General features: G+C 35.7%; 1 protein-coding gene across 1 annotated transcript; it reads left to right on the top strand.

The window, feature by feature from the left end:
• The first annotated feature begins 17929 nt into the window (after positions 1 to 17929).
• On the top strand, positions 17930 to 20536 carry LOC146946472 (uncharacterized). Its single transcript, XM_085748226.1, has 2 exons — positions 17930 to 18708; positions 19333 to 20536. The coding sequence occupies exons 1-2, from the start codon at positions 17930 to 17932 to the stop codon at positions 20534 to 20536; spliced, it is 1983 nt and encodes a 660-aa protein (XP_085604352.1).
• The last annotated feature ends 10 nt before the right edge of the window (positions 20537 to 20546 follow it).

Here is a 20546-nt window from a genome sequence, read left to right as displayed (position 1 = left end):
TTGCTCCAAGACACCTTCCACCATATATTCGTTCCTAAAATATAATAAAAAGTAATTCGAAGTAAAATATTCAAAAAGGAAATAAATTGCAATAAAATAAAATCAAATCTTTAATAAAACTAAACTAAATAATGCATTAAATTAGACTAATTATTGACTCATCAACCCACCAAAAATATTCTTTTAAGAATGAACTACATTTGGGTTTTGATCCCTTTCTTTAAGGTATGTAGGCAAAGGATGTATCCTTCCAAACCAAATAAAAACAGCAAAAACTTACTTCTTCTCCCTCCATTCTTTCACTTAGATCCTAAGCAAGAAATTTTCAAAATAAAAGTAATTTAGCACAAGATAAAGTTAGGAAAGAGGTTCCCACGGAGTACCGTGGTCTTTAGGGGTGCCTAACACCTTCCTCTATCGAAATCAACCCTCGGATCCAAAGTCTTTGAAAAAGGGTTTTAATTCATCTTTTCCCTTCCCACGGATAAAGATCGAAAAATCCAACGATTGAAGGTTCAAAACCAATTAATGGATTGACACCCGAAAATCACCGGTCTACAATGTGTTTTAATTGTTGGGCTAATTTGATTTTAGAGAAATTAAGGGTATTTTGGTAATTTGAAGAGTGAATGATATTTAAGCAAATCATAGGTGAAGGTTATTTTATGAGGTTAATGGTAACTTTGTATAATTACTAGAGTTGAGGTAAATGGCAAAAATGGAGAATTAATGGAATTAGAGAATGAGAGTTATTTGTTAGTAAGAATAATTGAGTCCAATAGATAGAAAGTGGGTTACGCCCAAGAGGAGGATTATATAAGACTAGAGAATAGTCATAACCTAGTTTTGAGATTCATTTTGTAAGTTCACTAGACAGAGGCATAGTGAGATAGAAGAAAATTGAGATAGAAGAAAGAAGAAAGAGACCCAAGGGGAGAAAGAGGTTAAAAGAGCTTGATGATCAAGTAGATGGGAAGAATTGGGAGCTAGGAAGCTTACAGATTGAAAACTATACATGAGTGTGAGGATTACTTTTCATATAATTGATTGAGGATATGGGTAGAAACTTGGTGTTGTGTGTTGTTGTTGTGTTTCATGAAAAATGGATTAATTATGTTAATTTTCGTGCTCCATTGCTTAAGATAATTTGGAGTATGAGAAAAGTTGAGAAATGTTGTTGTTGTTGTTGTTTTAAAACCCATGGTTGATTATATGGAATAAGTGCATTTGAGATTTTAGCTTAATTATGTGAAAAACATGATATTGTTGATGATTATTGTTCAAAACATGTTCTAATTGCTTGCCATGTAATTGAGTATGTTGGTATGTTGAAATTCATGGAAGTGATTAAGTTAAATGTGATGTTTAGATAAAGTTGTCGTTGTTTGTGAATTTTGTGAGCAAATGGGTAACAATCGTTAAAGTGATGTTTTGATGAATTGGGTTATATGTTTACGTTGGTGAAGTTGTTAATTTGATAAAGTGAGTGAGAAATTTTGTTTTGGTTATGAATTTTGGGTGTGAAAAACGGGTTTTTAACCTAAAAGTCATTTTTAAATGATTAAGTGAAATAAACTATTTTGAGTTAAGTTGAATTGTAATGTTTTTAACTAGATTTGATGTTAAATGGTAATGTTTAATAGGTTTACGTGTTTGGATTGATTTTGGCGCGGTCAGGATCGAAAACGGTTTTGAAAACAGAGCCTCGCGCGCCAAAATCGAAAAATGTAGAAATTTTGTGTTGTTAGGGCAGCACGGACCGTGGCCCGTGCTTACCACTCAACATTGAGTGGCACGACGGGTGCCTCTGTGGCACGATCGTGCGGCCTATTGTGTGCACGAGAAGTTCGATTTTTCGTCATTCTTTTTCAGTTTTAAAATATACCAATGGGTTCCAAACACCTAAACTTAGTTAAATGATGTATAATTGAGTATTTATGATGAGTTTAACCTAGCTTAGGATGAATTTGATTGATTGTTGTAAAATTGTGAAATATACAAACTTTGATTAAAGTAGGAAATAGGCGGACTTTGAAAATCAAAGATTGATGTCACGATAACTTGAGAATGATTATGTGCTAATGATGAGATGATGAATGATGGTTATTTTAGTTTGATATGTAAACTTGAAACGTGGATTAGCTAGGTGTAAATGATTAATCATCTCAAAATGCTAATTGTGTTAAATGAAGTTGAAATTGTGGCACATAGTGGACATATGTCGATACGATGTCGAGACATAGTAACAACACAAATAACAATACAATAAATAACTTCATCTAAAGTGAATGAATGAAATAACACAAGGTATTTGTTAACCCAGTTCGGTGCAACGTCACCTACACCTGGGGGCTCCAAGCCAGGAAGAAAATGCACTATAATAGTATTAGTTTGAAGCCTGGATAAACAACATCCGATTTACTAGCTTCACACTTAAGCACTACCCATGATATTTCTCTCTAAGACACTCCAAAATATGAGACCCCTCTCACTTCCCCTCAATCACTCACTGGTGATGACAACAAGTACAATCAAAATGGAGAAACACTCCGAGAAACAGAATTCATTCTTGCTTAAAAGCTTACGAGTGATTCACAAATACAACTCAACTATCACTCTAGCTCAATGAATCAAGGTGGTACAATGAGAGGCTCATAAATAAAAAGTACAAACACGAAACCCTAAATGGCTCTTTTCTCTAATGACAGTTTCAGTCCTTTTACAACTCAATTAAACAAACCATCTTTGTGCTTTGATAAATAGTGGCAACGAACAGAGAGATATACAATACATCACAAGGCTTAACAAAGAAATGAAACCCTAAAAGACTATTTTTTTGATATGACGGCTTCAAATGCTCCAAAAGGGTTTAAATCTTCCTTATATAGCCATTCAATAACTTGGGCTTTTTCTTCACATGCTAAATAGTCAGCATACCAAAATGTATATTCGGTTTTCACAATATTCTAGGAGCAAATTATTTCCTAAAATATTTTGACATCCAACGTAGGAAACACGACAATGGCTAAACCGACCTTTGCTGCTTCTAGAAACACACACTTCTTGGACAACAATCCACGTGAATCATATCTTTACAGAATCTTCAGTGATCTCATGTTTAAAACAAATCTTCCAAGATTGTGAAACAAAGGTACGCTACCATGTCGTACCAACATGTCAAGACATCTTGTCCAACATCTTGCTAGAACACTTGTTTTAACAAAATACGGCCAATCACAAAATACAAGCCTAACATAAGTGATGATACTTACTTGATGAAATATATGTAATGGTGAAGTTTGTAATGGTGATGTTTTGTATGAACATATGCATTTGATGAGTCATATGTTCATGCATCATGAGTCATCAGATACTTAGTATCCAAAGTGGTGAATATGAGGTTTTAGCATCCGAAGTGGTGAATATGATATTTAGTATCCGAAGTGGTGATGTGGATTGAAATTCTGGCACGCAGTAAAAGTTGTCGAACACGATGTCAAGACAAGTAGAATGTCGAGAACAATGTCAAGACATCATGACAACACAAATAACAAATAACATATATAAGATAAATTCTAAAAATAAAAGGCACAAGTTATTTGTTAACCCAGTTCGGTGCAACATCACCTACATCCGGGGGCTACCAGGCATGGAAGGAAATCTACTATAATAGTATTAGTTTGAAGCCTGCATAAACAACCTCCGGTCTACTCACTTCGCACCTAATCACTACCTGTGCAATTTCTATATAAGACACTCCTAGATATGAGACCCCTCACACTTCCCCTCAATCACTCACCAGTGATAACAACGAGTACAATAGAAATGGAGACACACTCCATGAAACATAATCTACTCTTGCTTAAAAGCTTATGGGTGATTCACAACTTACAACTCATCTACGAGTCTAACTCAAGCATCAAGGTTACACGTGAGTGGCTCACAAACAATAAAGGACTTTGAAAAATGACGACTTTAGTAGTCTTCTTAAGTCTCGAGTCTTCCTTTATATAGTTTGAATACGGAATGGGTTTGATGAGCAAATCAGGATAAACACACAGCGAATCAAATATGGTCTTCAACACAATATTTCGAAAGCATATATTTTGTTTCCTTAAATGTTACAACATCACACTTAAGAAACATGGCAAGCTAAAACCGCCTATCACTGCTTTTAGAAAATACATGCTTCTTGGTCAACACTCCACGTGAAAAACATATTCATTGAATCTTCAGAGATCTCACGCATAAAATAAATCTTCCAAGAAAGCGAAACAAGGTACGTTACGATGTCGTACCAACATGTCAAGACATCTTGTCCAACATCTTGCTAGAACACTTGTTTTAACAAAATGCGGCCAATTATAGTATACAAACCTAACATGGATCAATCGGTGAAATAACTCCGACATCAAAAGAATGGAACCATATGCATATAAAGTTGTGTCTATCACATTTGTATGCATATGAATTGATGTGAGAGTCTTCTATTTAATCATGTTATTGTATGTGATGATGTATACATGATTATGTGAGTACTTGGTGATCTTTGTGTACTTGTCATGATGGTGTTGAATTGTGAATGATGTGAATTGATTTGGTGATAAGATATCAATTTAAATACTTGATACATGAGATTATTACTTGAGATGTTGAATTGTTGAATATATGATAATTGTTGCCTTGAATTTATTTGTATGTTCATTATTCTTTATGTTAAGCATTTCTCACCCTTTTTCGGGTTTCCAGCTATGCCATTCTATTGGGTGGTGTAGGCGTGCAAGATTGAAGCCGCGTGTTCGTTGTGACTACTCGGGGAAAGCTTGACACTTCCTTGCTTTTATGCTTGCTTTGAAGTCTAGTTGTAGTCTCAAATTAGGACTTTGTTGGGATTTCTGTTTTATTTATTTTGTTGGATTTATTATGAGAACCATGATGTGTATGATGATAGACGTTGAGATGTTGGTGTTACGTTGTTTAATTTTATAAAGCCTTTGCGACTGTTGTATGAATTTTGAAAATGAATTATGCATATTTTGAATTATTGAAGGTGTAACACCTTGAACCTTGTATGTATTGGTTAATTTATTTATTAAATATTGTATGTGGGGTACGAGGGTGTTACTATCTACTCCAAGACATACCATTTTGGACTTCCCTGCTACAATTGGCTGAAGCCACCACAATTACTTTATATGTTTCTGATGATGTTCTTTAGCTTAGTTTACTGTTTTAATAGTTACCTTGTGATTAGCATGTAAAAGCACCCAACATTTATGTGTCTTGGTCTAGGTTTCACTTGAGTCTTGTGAAAGAGTGTCATAGTTCACCTTTTAGCATAGTGAATCGACTCATCATACTCTGAATAGATTCATCTAAGTCTCTGATTACAGATGAATCGATTCACAAACTTTTGAATCGATTAACATTTGAATAGACTCGTTTCTGTTTGAACCGTCTCATAAAACTCTCTGACTTTGCACTAAATCGATTCATCTGAGGAATGAATCGTATCATTCTTCATCCTAAGCTCACTTGAATCAATTCACATGTAGATTGAATTGTTTCATCCTTCATGCATTCTTAAGTTGTCTTTTGCTGTCTGAATCGATTCACTCATTTAGTGAATCGATTCACCAAGGTGTTTTTGTGCGAAATTTCAATCTTATCACCCCTCACTATATATAGTCTCCTCCTCACAACTCTAAATTTATTGAATCATTTGCAACTATTCTCTCTAGGTCTCAAAAACTCATTGTTCATAAATTATTCAAGATTAAACACTTTTTCCTATAATCACTTTGTACATTGAGTCATATTGATTTGCTAGGGTGCTAGTAGGGATTGTAATTTGGTTATCTCAAGAAGATTGATTGGGCTTAATAAAGGCTTCAAAGTTAAGTGAATAATCTCATTTCACCTCCAAAGGTCTTGGGGTTCTTTCTAACCATTCTTGAAGTCGAAGGGGATTCATTTATCGGACGTAGCATCGAAGGCTTGAGTGAAAAGTTCGAAGGGGTGAACGGGTAATCAAGGATTCGAAGATTCAGGGAGCACCAAATTCAAGGGTTGCTTGGAGTTGGGAGAGTGTTTGCATAGGGGTTGAAGAATTAGGTTTAATTTCAAGGAACTCTTGTAAACACATTGTAATCAACAATTGTTACTTAGTGGATGACCTTGGTGAAGGTGTACTTCATCAAGAAGAGTAGACGTAGCTCTAGCGAGGACGAGAAAGAACAGACTACTATAAAAATATCGGTGTTATCTCTCTTCCCTATCCTCTTTACTTTTTACTATTGCATGTGATTGATTGAATAATTGTTAGGATAATTGCTAGTGTTGATCTAAGTTGTTTTTCATTTAAAAATAATCTAATTCATTGAATTAGGTTTCAAATAATTTGCTTAGATCAACTGATTGCAAAATCTAATCAATTCTTCAATTTCACATGTATTGTGTTTTGATTTGATAGCTTAGTAATTTTGTTCATATAGATTTGGTTTGAAATTGTCTAAAAGTTTTGTACATTGCTCAAGGTTAATTAAAGTTTGATTGTATAATAAGATTTATATCGTGAATCTGTCAATTCTAAGATGAAATATTATTGCACATATATTTGTCTTTTTGTACATTGTTGTGATTGTTCGATCATGATTCCAATAGTCGATTACGTTAAAATTGCTTTTTATTAAAACTCCGGAAAAACTTTTCAAAAAGCTATTCACCCCCCCCCCCCCCCCCCCCCCCGTTCATCTTGGAAACTAATTAACCATATATACCAACATTAGCCATCGAACACTACTTCCAAGGCTATATGTCTCTGATGTGTTCCAATCATGTTCCATTGTATGTATTTCCCCTCTAGTTCAAAAGTAATCTCATCAAGAGTCTCATACTCATGTGTCCTCGGCGCACCTCCCGGGGGTGTAGGAGACAAGCACATATGTGAAATACCAAAATTTCATCTTTATACAATAAGGGGAAAGCACTCATAATTCTTCAGCGGACAACACAAGATTAAGAAACTAGGTATAGAACTTAGACAATTGTTGCCAAGTTGTCATGGGAGAAGCAAATTGATGTGGATTCCTGGAAATGGTCTGGACCCTGCCAAACTGACACAACAAGCGCTCATACCGATAATGGACCAGTGAACTCCGTATCTGAGCCAGCCAGAGTTGACACTAATATGTGGGGATGGTTAAAACTCATGGTGGTGGTCATGCAGGTAGAAGGTACAAACCATATATATATATATATATTATCTGATCCAGGAGCACACTGTAAGGATATGTTAAAGTTAGAGCCTCACAGGAACGAGCATCATAGCACGCGAGTAATTATCCTCCCAGTAACCTTGTCGATAATCTCTGGTCCCAACTCTGTCAGAGTGCTGAAATTTTCAAGCTCGCATCAGTATATACCAAACAGTACACATCAAAAACTTAACATTTTTAACATTTAACTAAATACAATTTATTTGTTATACCTGAACCAGGTTCACGTATCCAACTAGTTTCCTGGTCCCATGACGACATGCAATGTTAATCTCCCTGTACAAGTGAGTCAGGCCAGTCGCTTGATGAGACAATAATTAGTTAATTTTATATAATATTTAGTTTCGTTTTAATTATATTTGAGTTTATTTTATTTTAATATTATTTCCTTTTTGAACTATTTTACTTCAATTGCATATTATTATATTTCAGGAATAAATATTTGATGGATTGAGTCTTGGAGCAAAAGAAAGGAGTCTGGAGCCAATTCGGAGCAAAAATACGAAGATTTGGAGACAAAAATACATCTTCCCCAAGTCAGAAGCTTGGCACGGCCCGTGCTAACATTGGCACGGCCGTGCCACCTCCCAGGACAGCCTTTTGCTGCTTTTGCTTAGGATTCAAGCTACTCTGTTTTAGTTTTGACCAAAAAGCCCGCAGTTTCTTGTGGAACATTCTAGTGATGTAATTGCTTAGATTTTAAGTCGAATGTAAACTATAAATAGAGTAGCTAGCCATCACAAACAAAATCATATTTTATTCTTGGAATTCAAAAAGTGACAATTGTCTTTCTTAATAAAAGTTCTTTTCTTTTCCTTTACTTTCTTGTTATTTTACTTTTATGCTTTACTTCTTCTTCTCTATGTCTACGATGAACATGAGTGAGTAGACTTCTCTTGTCTTGGGATTGTTGGATAAGTCTAATGACGTAATCCTAATCAAACCAAACCATAAACCCTAGTTTTATATACATCTACTTTCTAATCTAATTTTACCGTTTTTATAATGAATTAGCAATTACTAAGCTAGGAAGCGAACGCGGAGGGATTAGTAATCGTTAAGTCATCATCACAAATATTAGGCGAAGGATCGAGAGATGAAGTTTTAATATTGGAACAAGTAAAATTAGACAAAGGTTGCAAAACATGAGAATAGTCTAGTGAACCTTGAGACACATAAAGTTTCGTTCTTCAAGGATTCTAATAACAATCAAACATGAGAATGAGCGTGTTTGTCAGAGGAACACACTCACTGAGACCGAAAGGAGATGTGATAGGCTAAAGAGAAACTTTTCTTTAGAAAGTAGATCAAATATAAAGTTAGAGGTTTCGGGTTTGTTTGTGAAGGATTGGTCATTATAATAAACCAATAATCCCAAGGCTCTTTTTATTATTATTTTCTTCCGTCAAAAAATCAAACCTTTTTCAACTGAATCTTCTTCTAATCATTCTCTAAAAGTTAATTGAATTGAACAACTCCCTGTTGGAACAATACTCTTTTTATTACTACATCGGTAAACCGTGCACTTGCGGTTTATCCCATCATCGCTCTCCATGCAAAATTGTTGACCAACTCAAGATCACAAAATACTTCAGATATGTAACTCCAAGATAAGTGGTAAAATAGGTAGTTAGTTTAAAATGGCATTGGAATTTACATCCAACCCATATTTATAAAGTCAGTAGTGCTTATCATTTCTTATTTGCAGCGGACAACACTACTCCTATTGCATCTTCTAATCTTATTTGACATAAAGTGGTTCTTATAAAAATTTACCTCTTTGCTTGAAAATTGCTTTAGAATCACATTCCTACAACAAATAAACTCATTAGGCGGGGTGTGCTTCAAAATCATGATTAGCTTTGTATGGGTGTCCGTAGTTCAGCAGGATACGTTGATCACTTGTTTTTGAGTTGCAACTTTTTTTGATTTGTTTGGTCAATGGTTTCGCATTGGATAGGTTTTGAAACGGTACATCCGACTCACATTAGAGATCATTTACTTCAATTTTGTCATCTCGGGGGATCTTCAAAGAATCTTCGTTTAACAATGCATCTATCATGACTTTCATGTGTTTGGGTCATTTGGAATGAAAGAAATAGAAGAATCTTCAAGCATGATGAGTTATCTTGAACCATCTTCTTGAGAAAATTAAGCTACTAACGTTTGGGTGGTTAAGAGAGAAATACACTACTTTTGCTTTTAACTACCATTTTTGGTGTCAAACCCCTCTTAAGTGCTTGAGAGCAATTCTTAGCTTATGATTTTTTTTTTCTCTTTTTTTTTTTGTTTGTCATGTTAACATCGTATTTGAATAACTTTTGCTAATTCTTCCTGACACACCTTTTGTTGGTATAACTTTTGGTTTCGTGGTAATATATTCATTTTAGCTTCTTAAAAAAAAAGAATTTTTATTAAATTTAATAAAAATATTCATTTTGGTTCATGTCCATATTAGACGCTATTTGTAGATATTAATTTTTGTTTTTAGAGGAGTAATTATTTATTGTATATTTGTATGTTGACATTGTGTGTGAAGGTTAGTGTAATGAAAATCATTAATAATTTTATGTAAATCTTGAATTAAAGAGAAAAAGGAGAGATTACAAGTATAGGGAAAGCACTTAGCCAGCAAAATCGATTTTTGGAAGATCCCAGTTAGTGTAATCATTTGGCCTGTGGAAATTTAAAATTGTGAGCATGTGTGAAAACTGTTATTTTTCAAACGTAACATTATCATGTGTGTCCCATAAAATTAAACCCCCGAGACAGATTTTGTGTTCGTTGGACACTTGTTTGGTTAGTTTCGCTATACGTTCGATCAACTCCACTTTATCATATTTTGGAGCATGGATGTTCCCCATGATCATGTGCACTGGTTCATGGTTTCACTTAATTATCATATTTCCCACTTTCTAGTTACTTTTCGTTTCCATCAAGTAACAATATAGAACCATTCATGCAAAGTTAGACAACGCTTCATTACAAATTTATTAAGACAAAATAACGATTAACATGATGAGGGAAAAACTAATGATTAATAGTTATACCATTTGCCCGGTCAAAAATAGTTTTTTTTTTTTTTTAAGGAAAAAATAGTTAATACCATTTGCGTACGTATATTGAAAGTGTACTATAAATTACTAATATTATTTTAGCCTGTTTTTGCACTTTGGCTTCTTAGTTTGGGCTAACTGGTGACCCAATATATATGTTAGGTTTTGCTCCTTAAAAAGTGTGCATATGGCTTCTAACTCAAAGTGTATTTTTTTTATTTTTGGTTGGGCACCAAGTCTATTTTTATTTTATGAAAAATGTTATTTGAACACCTATAGACACCCACTATATATAGAGAGAGAAATAAAAATGAATAAAAATGATAATGTGATAGATGTGATGAGAAATATAAATGAGGTGTTGAATCATTCTTATGAATTTAGAGATATTGAGTGTCTATCTATCTCGTAGTATTGCGTTGTATTGTGACGTGTCTTATACATACTTGATAGATTATTTTTAAGAAAAGCAAAAAATTAATTCTTATATTTTCAGGATTAGTATTCGATCATATATCCTAAGAATATTCATACTCCCCCATTTTAGTGTATCTGCCTTCTTAGCTCCTAAACAATCAACAAAACCCCATCACATCAGATATGTATTATGTGGAGCATCGGATTTGTTGTTACAATTTCTAGATACTTATTTAACTTGAAAAACAATACCTAAAACGAGCTAGCTATTAGCACAAATCAAGAAAAAATATACGGAACTTTTAACCTAAAAGAAGAATTTTCCACACATCAAAATCATTAATAAAGTATAAAAATGAACTAGCAAATAATCTACATATTTGTGAGCACCATCTAGGTAATTCCTTTTCCCCTATCGTCATATCAAGCTAGCTGCTAACTTCAGAGATAATTTTAACACGTACCTCCACGAACCTTGTTGTTAGATTCCATTGCGAAATTTGAATAAAGGGGGATATGGAATTGAAGCACTAGCCATAAATAAATGCACCTTTTTGGCATCTCTCACCACCAGCACCATTGTCAGTTCTCTACGTCTAATTAATGCTGTAACAAAGTGAATATGAGAAACTACTTTGGTATCTGTTAGGTAAAGAGAAAAGAAAATTCTGGTGAAAAAATAGCTATTCTCTTAACGAAAGTAACAATCCAATATTCTCATATATAGTTCATAGTGTAACAATCCAATACTCTCATATATTTCATAATAATTGTATTTATCAATTAAATAATTTATTTGACAAAATCAATTTAAATTATATTTTTATTATATTTGACAAACCAATTTATTTGACAATCCCACAGAAAACGCTACAGTTTAGCAATATTCAAAATATTTTCAATAGATTACTGATTTTATTTTTCAAATAGTCCGGTGGTTGGACTCATTCACTTTTAAATGTGAAAAAAAATGAAGAATTTAATTTTCGAGTCCCGACCCTTGTATATTATTGTCCTTGCAACTATCAACTAAATTGTACTTACATGACAATATTTTATTTCTTTAGATTACTTGTGAAACAAGTTAATAAATGACGATAAAGCACATGTAAAATTACGAAAATTTGACACTTATCAACGACAATGACAATGTTGTTCGACAGGAACTCTTCAACAATCCCTGTGACGGTGGACGGTGGTCCTCCTACGACCCCATGGCGAAGGTGGCCGTCCCCTGATGCTCTCACGACAGTGCATAGCAAAGCACTGTCGAAGGCGGTTGCGATCCGGTTAGCTCTTGGCTGAGTTTTCTATTTTATAATTTAATTAATATAAATAAGTAATTTATAAAATATTATAGGAAAAAAATCCAACCTACTCTTTACCTAAATTGTTTTTCTGATTCCCAAAGTAAATGTCTAAAATACCTCTATGCAAGCGTGAGTTAACTCACGTCAGTTATGATGTTAGCGTGACTAAGTCACGCTGGTTTTTCATACCATTTTTTTCTCCTCTTCTTCTTTGTTTATGAGTTAACGATCGTAAATGGTGTTTAAGAAAAAATGGGAATTAGGATTTTATACAAAGTTTTCAAACATGAGAATTGAAAGTGAAATCGAAAATGAAATCGAAAGTGAAATTTCTTGACAGATGATTTCGAGTCAAATCGAAAGTTAAATCACTTGTCTTATTGTTTGATTTTCCCATTTTCAGCTAACATTGAAATGTTGAGTCGGTTCTTCGATATCTGTGACACTAATAACGTTTGTTTATTCTTAATTTCATGGAATGCACTACTGTGTTTCATATGAAAAGGTGGGAAGCACTTGGGTGACATTATGTCACCGTGACATTAAATCTGGGCCACACAACACACATTGCCACACTACATCTGGGCCACACAACACATACAACACATCTGGGCCACACAACACAACACATTTGTGTGGCCCAGATTTAATGTCACGGTGACTTAATGTCACCCAAGTATTTTCCATGAAAAGGTATATATGATTTTCTCAAGAGAAATAATATTTCAACATCCATTTAGTGATAAGTTTTGCAACAACTTTATTTCTCATACTTACATTACTTTTTACTTTATCTCTCTATTGATATGGTTTCCGTGCCAATAACACTTTTTTCTTTGTAAAATAAGGTTGTCAAATAAGTTGTCACCAAATTGGTTGTTCAAATAACACTACTCATTTCTTAATGTTTTCTATTTCAATGTGTAGGTTGCTAACTGGCCAAATGCACTTGAGCAGCACATTAAGAATCTCCTCGGTCCATCCACTCCATTTTTTCTTTAACACCCTTTACGACTCATAAAGAAAGAAGAGAAAAAAAAAATGGTATGATAAACCAACGTGAGTTAACTCACACTAGTACAAATGGCAACGTGAGTTAACTCACGCAGCGTGAGTTAATTCACGTTGTCATTTACACTAGCGTGAGTTAACATGCTGTTAGCCTATATTTTTAAAGGCTATCATTTAATGTGGTGTTAAATGCAGTCAAAGGAGAGTTGACCTTATCATCGAAGAAACGAAGGATTGTTTTTAGGGTTTTATCGAAGTTGGGCTTGCTGGGAGCACGTGCTTCAGTTCGACGGATGAAAAAAACCATTGAAGGACAGTTATTTCAGATAAGGGCAAGCAACAGACATCTCCAAACGGCGCGTTCGAAATTCAAATTAGGCGGTTAAGACTTGTTAGTTTTTATATGGTTATAGGTTTGAATTCGAATGTAGGTAGTTATTTCTATTTGTATAAATAGTAGTTTCTCATAGGAAAAAAGGGTCGCAATTCAATCATACAAAACTTACACTCAAACTATCCGTATGGAAGCGAGAAATGAGTCACAAGTTGCAATGTATGAATATGTGTACCAATTTACTTTCGATCAATGCAATTTAAGTTCTTTTTCTTAAATGTCTTTGCATTTTACTTGTTCGCTTTGAACAATTTCTTTGTTTTTATTTAACAAGTTTCGATTGAAGTCAACTGGGTTGATTTCGATTGCTTTTATTTTCTTTGTTTTATTTAATCTTCAAGAACATTACGATTTCCCAGAAATAACAAAAGCACAAATATGCTCCTAAGATTTACTCGTTGATCTTGCAAGTAACTCTGTTTAAACCAGTGATTGTTTACCAAAAATCAGCATAAACAAATTGGCACGCCAAGTGGGACTTTTTTGTGCCTTTGTAAATAATTTCATAACGAAATTTGTAGAATTTATATTGTTGGTTTGTGTTGTGTATGCTCTTAAGGAGTAGGAAACAACTTCCTGAAATGGTACATCCTCCTCCCAGTCCAAGTACAGCGGCATCGAACGCCGCAGGTTCATCAGGAACCACAACCAACCCTTCTTCACCATCTGGTGGTACGCAAGCAATTCCAAATAGTACCACAATGACGGCATTAGAAACTGTCGAATCAACAATGTCCATGCCAACATCGCAGGCCATTCCAGCGGTCACGACACCCGCTCAAGTGTCTCAGGCCATTCCGACGGGATCAACTGTCCCTGGCCAAACTACACAGGTCGTCCCAGCATTTTTTAATCTTGGCACAAGCCGTCGAAACATGCAATATGGTATGCCAACTTCTTTAATGCAAGGCCTGCACACAAACCCATCTTCGTACTCCAAAAGTTTAAATGTGCCAATGCCTCAATTGTTTACCCCGGGGGTGAGCGTTCCGATTGCAACGTCCCAACAAACTTTAACAAATGTATCTATGATGGCATTAAGGCAACAAATGGATGAGGCCAACCATGATATGGCCAATTTAGTAACGCAACAAATGGGTGCAGTGATTAATCCTTTAATTCGAGATACTAACAATAGTTATCAAGCATTGTCTGCTCAAATGGAGCGAATTGCTGATTTTTTCGGTGCCCCTGCTGCACGAAGCACACCGTCTAATCGAAATTTAAATGGTGGGTCAATAGAACCCCCAACAGTTAGTCAAAACGCTCAGGTGCCTGAAAATCAATTTCAACCACTAGGGGCGCAGGCCCAAATTCCAGAAGAGCCTGAAAGGGCACCAATATTGGTGAACAGGCATCAAGATGCAGACCAAGTGGTCATGCAAGCCCGTCGAAACAATTATGAAGGCCATAATAACATAACAAACGTTGTCGAAGCGTTGTTAGCCCAAAATGGTTTTAATATGGGTTTACATAGGCCAAATTTCGTGTCAGCACTATCTGAATATGTTTTAGAAACTGACTTGCCAAGAAATTGGAAGGTTCCCAAATTTACTAAGTTTGCTGGGGAAACCAATGAGTCAACAGTCGAACATATTTCTCGATACCTTATGGAGGCGGGTGAAATGGCAAATAATGAGAATTTAAGGTTGAAATATTTCCCAAGTTCTTTGACAAAAAAATGCCTTCACTTGGTTTACAACGTTACCTCCTCATTCTATTTTCAGTTGGAATCAATTGGAAAAAGCTTTCCATGAACAATTCTACATGGGCCAATCTAAAATTAGTTTGAAGGAATTGGCTAGCGTTCGACGAAGGACGCATGAATCCATTGATGATTATTTGAATAGATTCCGCCTTCTCAAGGCCAGGTGTTTCACTTCAGTACCAGAACATGAGTTGGTCGAAATGGCCGCTGGTGGCCTTGATTATTCTGTTCGAAAGAAGTTAGACACCCAATACCTTAGGGATATGGCACAGTTAGCAGATAGAGTTCGACAAGTTGAAAGACTCAAGGCTGAAAAAGCCCGGTCGAACAAATTTCCTAAGAAAGAAAAAATTGCTTATGTAGATACAGGAGACAGTGACCCTGAATTCGATTGGGGGTCAGACATTGTCGAAGAAAATGATATAAATTTGGCAGAACTCAAAGATGGACCGCCTTATACTTGCAAACTGTTAAGGCCATCGAATGGGAAAAATCCTGAAGAGCCTAAAAATGATAAATACCCGTCCAAAACATATACTTTTGATGTTTCTAAGTGTGAGGAGATTTTCGATCTCTTAGTTGCAGATGGCATAATTTTGGTGCTAAAAAATATGAAACTTCCTCCTTTAGAACAAAGGAAGAAACGGGGTTTTTGCAAATTTCATGGATTTTTAGGCCATAACTTATCTCGTTGTACTCGTTTCAGGGATTCTGTGCAAACAGCTCTCGATGAGGGAAGGCTGAAGTTTGAAGACAAAACCAAACAGTCAATGCAAATTGAAACAGATCCTCTAAAGAAGGCTGATTCAATGTATGCTGATGTGGTTGCCATTAACATGGTAGACATCTCAGAAGAATTTGGCACTGAACCCCTTTCCTCGATCCCAGTTTCAGATGAAAATTTGAAAACTGGAAATGAAGAGATGGTTGTTGAAGACCATCAGTCTAGAAATGCAATGGTTACTGAGGACCAGTTTGCTGAAAAAATGAAATTGGCATATCCTAAGGCTGAAGAAGATTTGATAGATTTTCTCAACAGGTACAAAATTTCCAATGCACATGCCATGCTTTGCCCAAGATGCAGCGCATTTTTCGATAAAGAAGCTGCAAAATATGTTGAAGGATTTCAGCCCCAAACTAAACGTAAAGGGGGTTGGGTTGACAACCGGCCAAAATTTGGTTTCAACAAACGAGGGGTCCCCTATAAAACCAATCCTTCAGAGAAGAATCCAGGTAAAAGTTACAGAAGGACTTTCAATCCTTCTTCGAAAGTTCCTACAGATACTTGGGTCTTTTCTGGAGGTAGAAAATCTGGTTACTCCGCTCCACCAACAAAATGGGTGAAAAGAGTGGCCACAACATCTCATCAACAAGAGACATCGAATTCTAGCAAGTATGCCTACAACAATAATTATAAGGGTAAGAACCCGATGACAAAAACACAATGGCGAAGGTATCAACGCCAGAAAAAGGCAAGTGCTTCGAAAGATGTTACTAATGTTGAGAAAAGGGAAAAGAAGCAGGGAACTGTTTTCGAAATGGTCAAAAGACCAGCCACTGAAAGGATATTTCCCCCTTTGTCAATCTTGAAAGAAGACCTCCCAAAAGAGGATGAAGAAATGACTTCAAATTTTTCTGAATCTGACCCAAGTCTCGATATAGTGTGCAATGTTGTATCAATATTGCAAGTTGAATATGATGTACCTTCTGAAGTAAATGAAGTGGAAAGCGAATTCACTGAAGAAATGGCTATTCACAAGCCATTGTGTTACTATGTTATGAACAATGGTTGTGTTGAAGATCAACATGCAGTGTTCGAGAGGCCTGAAATCTCGATGATGCATCACCTCAAACCTTTGTTTATTCAAGCTAAAATAAATGGCGTAGGAGTGAATAAAGTGCTGGTGGATGGAGGTGCTACAGTGAATTTGATACCCCAATCCTTTTTAAGGAAAATTGGTCTTGTCGATTCTGATTTAAAACCACATAACATAGTTCTCATTAACTATGAAGGAACAACTGGCAATTCCCTTGGGGCTGTCGAAGTCGATCTGATAGTTGGGAGTGTGAAAAGAACAACTACATTTATGGTGGTACCGTCTAAGGCTAACTTCAATGTGTTGTTAGGAAGGGAATGGATCCATGGTGTGGGGGCAGTACCTTCTATTGTACATCGAAGGATTGCTATTTGGAGAGAAGATGGTTTGGTAGAGAATGTCGAGGCTGATCAAAGTTATTTTTTGGCTGAGGTGAATACCATCACCAAGAAGAATTTCGACAAACAACTTGCCAATATTTCTCCAGTCCTTTCTCTAGGTCCTAAATATGTAGTTTCTGAAGATGAAATGTATACTATGAAACTACATCCTGATGGTTTTGTATGGGAAAGAGAACTCATCGACCATGATTACATAATGGTGGATCATAAGGAAGTTCCTCTAGGGGAGGAAAACTTGCTCAGAACAAGAGCTTCAGCATACAAAAAGGTTACTGATGACCTCACTCCAGAATCAACAGAGTACGCTATCTCACCAAATGGGTGGGACATTGAAAAGTAATTTATGGTTAAGCCTAATTTTTGGGATAAAATTACGGCCAATGTGGCCGAAACTCATGCCAAAACGGCTAAGGAAGCCGAAATTTCGCAAAATAAAATAATCGAGACTCCAGTAGAAGATGTTACGGATGATCTTCTTGTTGACTAAAAACTGGATTGTATTTATGATGAGGAACTTTTGGGTTTCAAAGAAGATCCTATGGGATCTACCATCAAAATGAAGGCGCAGGATCCTCTCGAAGAAGTAGATTTGGGAAATGGTTCCGTCAAAAAACCAACTTATGTAAGCACAAAGATTCCCGAAGAATTCAAGAGTCGAATAGTGAAACTTTTAAAAGAATATAAAGATTGTATTGCTTGGGATTACAACGAAATGCCTGGTTTAGATCGAAAAGTGGTAGAGCTAAAGTTGCCAATTCGACTAGATAAAAAACCTGTGAAGCAAATTCCTAGGAGGTTCGCGCCACAAATCTTGCCAAAGATTAAAGAAGAGATCGAAAGACTCTTGAAATGCGCTTTCATCAGACCGTCCAGGTATGTAGATTGGCTAGCAAATGTAGTGCCTGTTAAAAAGAAAAATGGGACAATAAGAGTCTGCATTGACTTTAGAGATTTAAATCTCACTACCCCCAAAGATGAATATCCCATGCCTGTAGCAGAAATGCTAGTAGATTCAGCAGCAGGATTTGAATATCTAAGTATGCTTGATGGTTATTCAGGCTACAACCAAATTTTTATTGCTGAAGAGGATATTTCTAAAACAGCGTTTCGATGCCCGGGGGCATTAGGCTGTTATGAGTGGATAGTAATGCCATTCGGCCTGAAAAATGCTGGCGCTACATATCAAAGAGCAATGAATTCGATGTTTCATGACTTCATAGAAGACTTTATGCAAGTCTACATCGATGATATTGTAGTTAAATCCTCATCAGACGATAGACATTTGGAACACCTGCGCCAATCATTCGAAAGGATGCGGCAATATGGATTAAAAATGAATCCATTAAAGTGTGCATTTGGTGTTTGTGCAGGTGATTTTTTAGGTTTTGTTGTTCACAAAAAGGGGATTGAGATCAATCAAAACAAAACCAAAGCAATAATGGAGACTAAAGCCCCTTCAACCAAGAAAGAGTTGCAATCTTTATTGGGAAAAATCAACTTTCTTCGAAGGTTCATATCGAACCTAAGTGGTAAAACGCAAGCATTCACATCATTGCTTCGTTTGAAGAAAGAGCATGGGTTCAAGTGGGAACCAGAGCACCAGAAGGCTTTCGATGAGATCAAATCCTATTTGATGAACCCTCTTACTCTATCTCCTCTTTTAAAAGATAAAAAGATGAAATTGTATATAGCAACTTCTGAAAATACTATGGGTATCATGTTATCACAAGAGGATGAAAATGGCGTCGAAAGAGCCATTTATTATCTTAGTAGGGTTTTGAATGATGCTAAAACAAGATATCGTCCAAGTGAAAAATTATGTCTTTGTCTGTATTTTTCATGTACAAAGCTTAAGCATTATATAAAGCCTTTTGATGTTTGTGTTTATTCTCATTTTGATACAATTAAACATATGTTGTCAAAACCTATTCTGCATAGCAGAGTGGGAAAATGGGCTTTAGCACTTACGGAATATTCATTGACTTATCAATCTTTGAAATCCGTCAAAGGCCAAATTGTGGCTGATTTTATAGCTGATCATTCAGTGGAAGATCCGATGCCTGGGGGCATCGAGAACCTGTGTTGGAGGTTGTATTTCGATGGATCTAGTAATAAAAATGGCATCGGAATTGGAATGGTGATTATTTCACCAAACAATACTATAACTAAGTATCAATTTCAAATAAATCAATTTTGTTCCAATAATGAGGCTAAATATGAAGCCTTAATTACCGGTTTAGAGATTTTACTCGAACTAGGGGCAAAAAATATCGAAATAAATGGGGATTCAGAACTAGTATTGAGACAATTGACCAAAGAATACAAATGTGTCAAAGAAGGTTTAATTCTATATCTCACCATAGCGAATGCGTTGCTCAAACGTTTTGTTCATGTTAAAATAAAACACATTCCCCGAGTGGAGAATCAAGTGGCAAATGACCTTGATCAAACAACTTCTGGATATAAGGTTTCGCATGATCAAGAACAGGAACCCATCGAAATTAGGAATAAGCGCAGTTTGACAGAATCTCTTCCTAATAAATTGTCAACACCAAAACTTGGGGGCATAGAAGCATCTCATAAACAAATACAAGGTATGAATTTGATCGAAATTTTGGTTGTTAACAATTTATCTGATGATGATTGGCGAAAACCCATTGTTAATTATCTGGAAAATCCCGATGGTACAACTTGTCAAAAAATAAAGTACAAAGCCTTGAGTTATGTGATTGTGGGAAATGATTTATTTAAAAAGACTCCAGAAGGAGTTTTGCTTAAATGTCTTGGAGAAACTGAGGCATATTTAGCCATTTCCAATACTCATAGTGGAACATGTGGTACGCATCAAGCAGGCCATAAAATGAAATGGCTCTTATTTCGACAAGGTTTATATTGGCCAACTATGCTAAAAGATTGCATAGAATTTGCCAAAGGTTGCCAAGGATGCCAAGAGCATGCTGGAATCCAACGTGTGCCAGCGAGTGAACTACATTTGATAGTCAAACCTTGGCCATTTAGAGGTTGGGCTTTAGATGTAATTGGAGAAATAAAACCTAAATCATCGAAAGGCCATAAATATATTTTAGTTGGGATAGACTATTTTACCAAATGGATAGAGGCAGTCCCACTAAAGGAAGTCACATAGGATGAAGTGA

This window comes from Medicago sativa, chromosome 2 (assembly GCF_051527215.1).
Source record: "Medicago sativa cultivar Bolivia chromosome 2, Bolivia_mono, whole genome shotgun sequence".
In the NCBI taxonomy this organism is placed as follows: domain Eukaryota; kingdom Viridiplantae; phylum Streptophyta; class Magnoliopsida; order Fabales; family Fabaceae; genus Medicago; species Medicago sativa.
The sequence above is the reverse complement of the archived record's forward strand: the minus strand, read 5'-3'. Positions and strand labels throughout refer to the sequence as shown.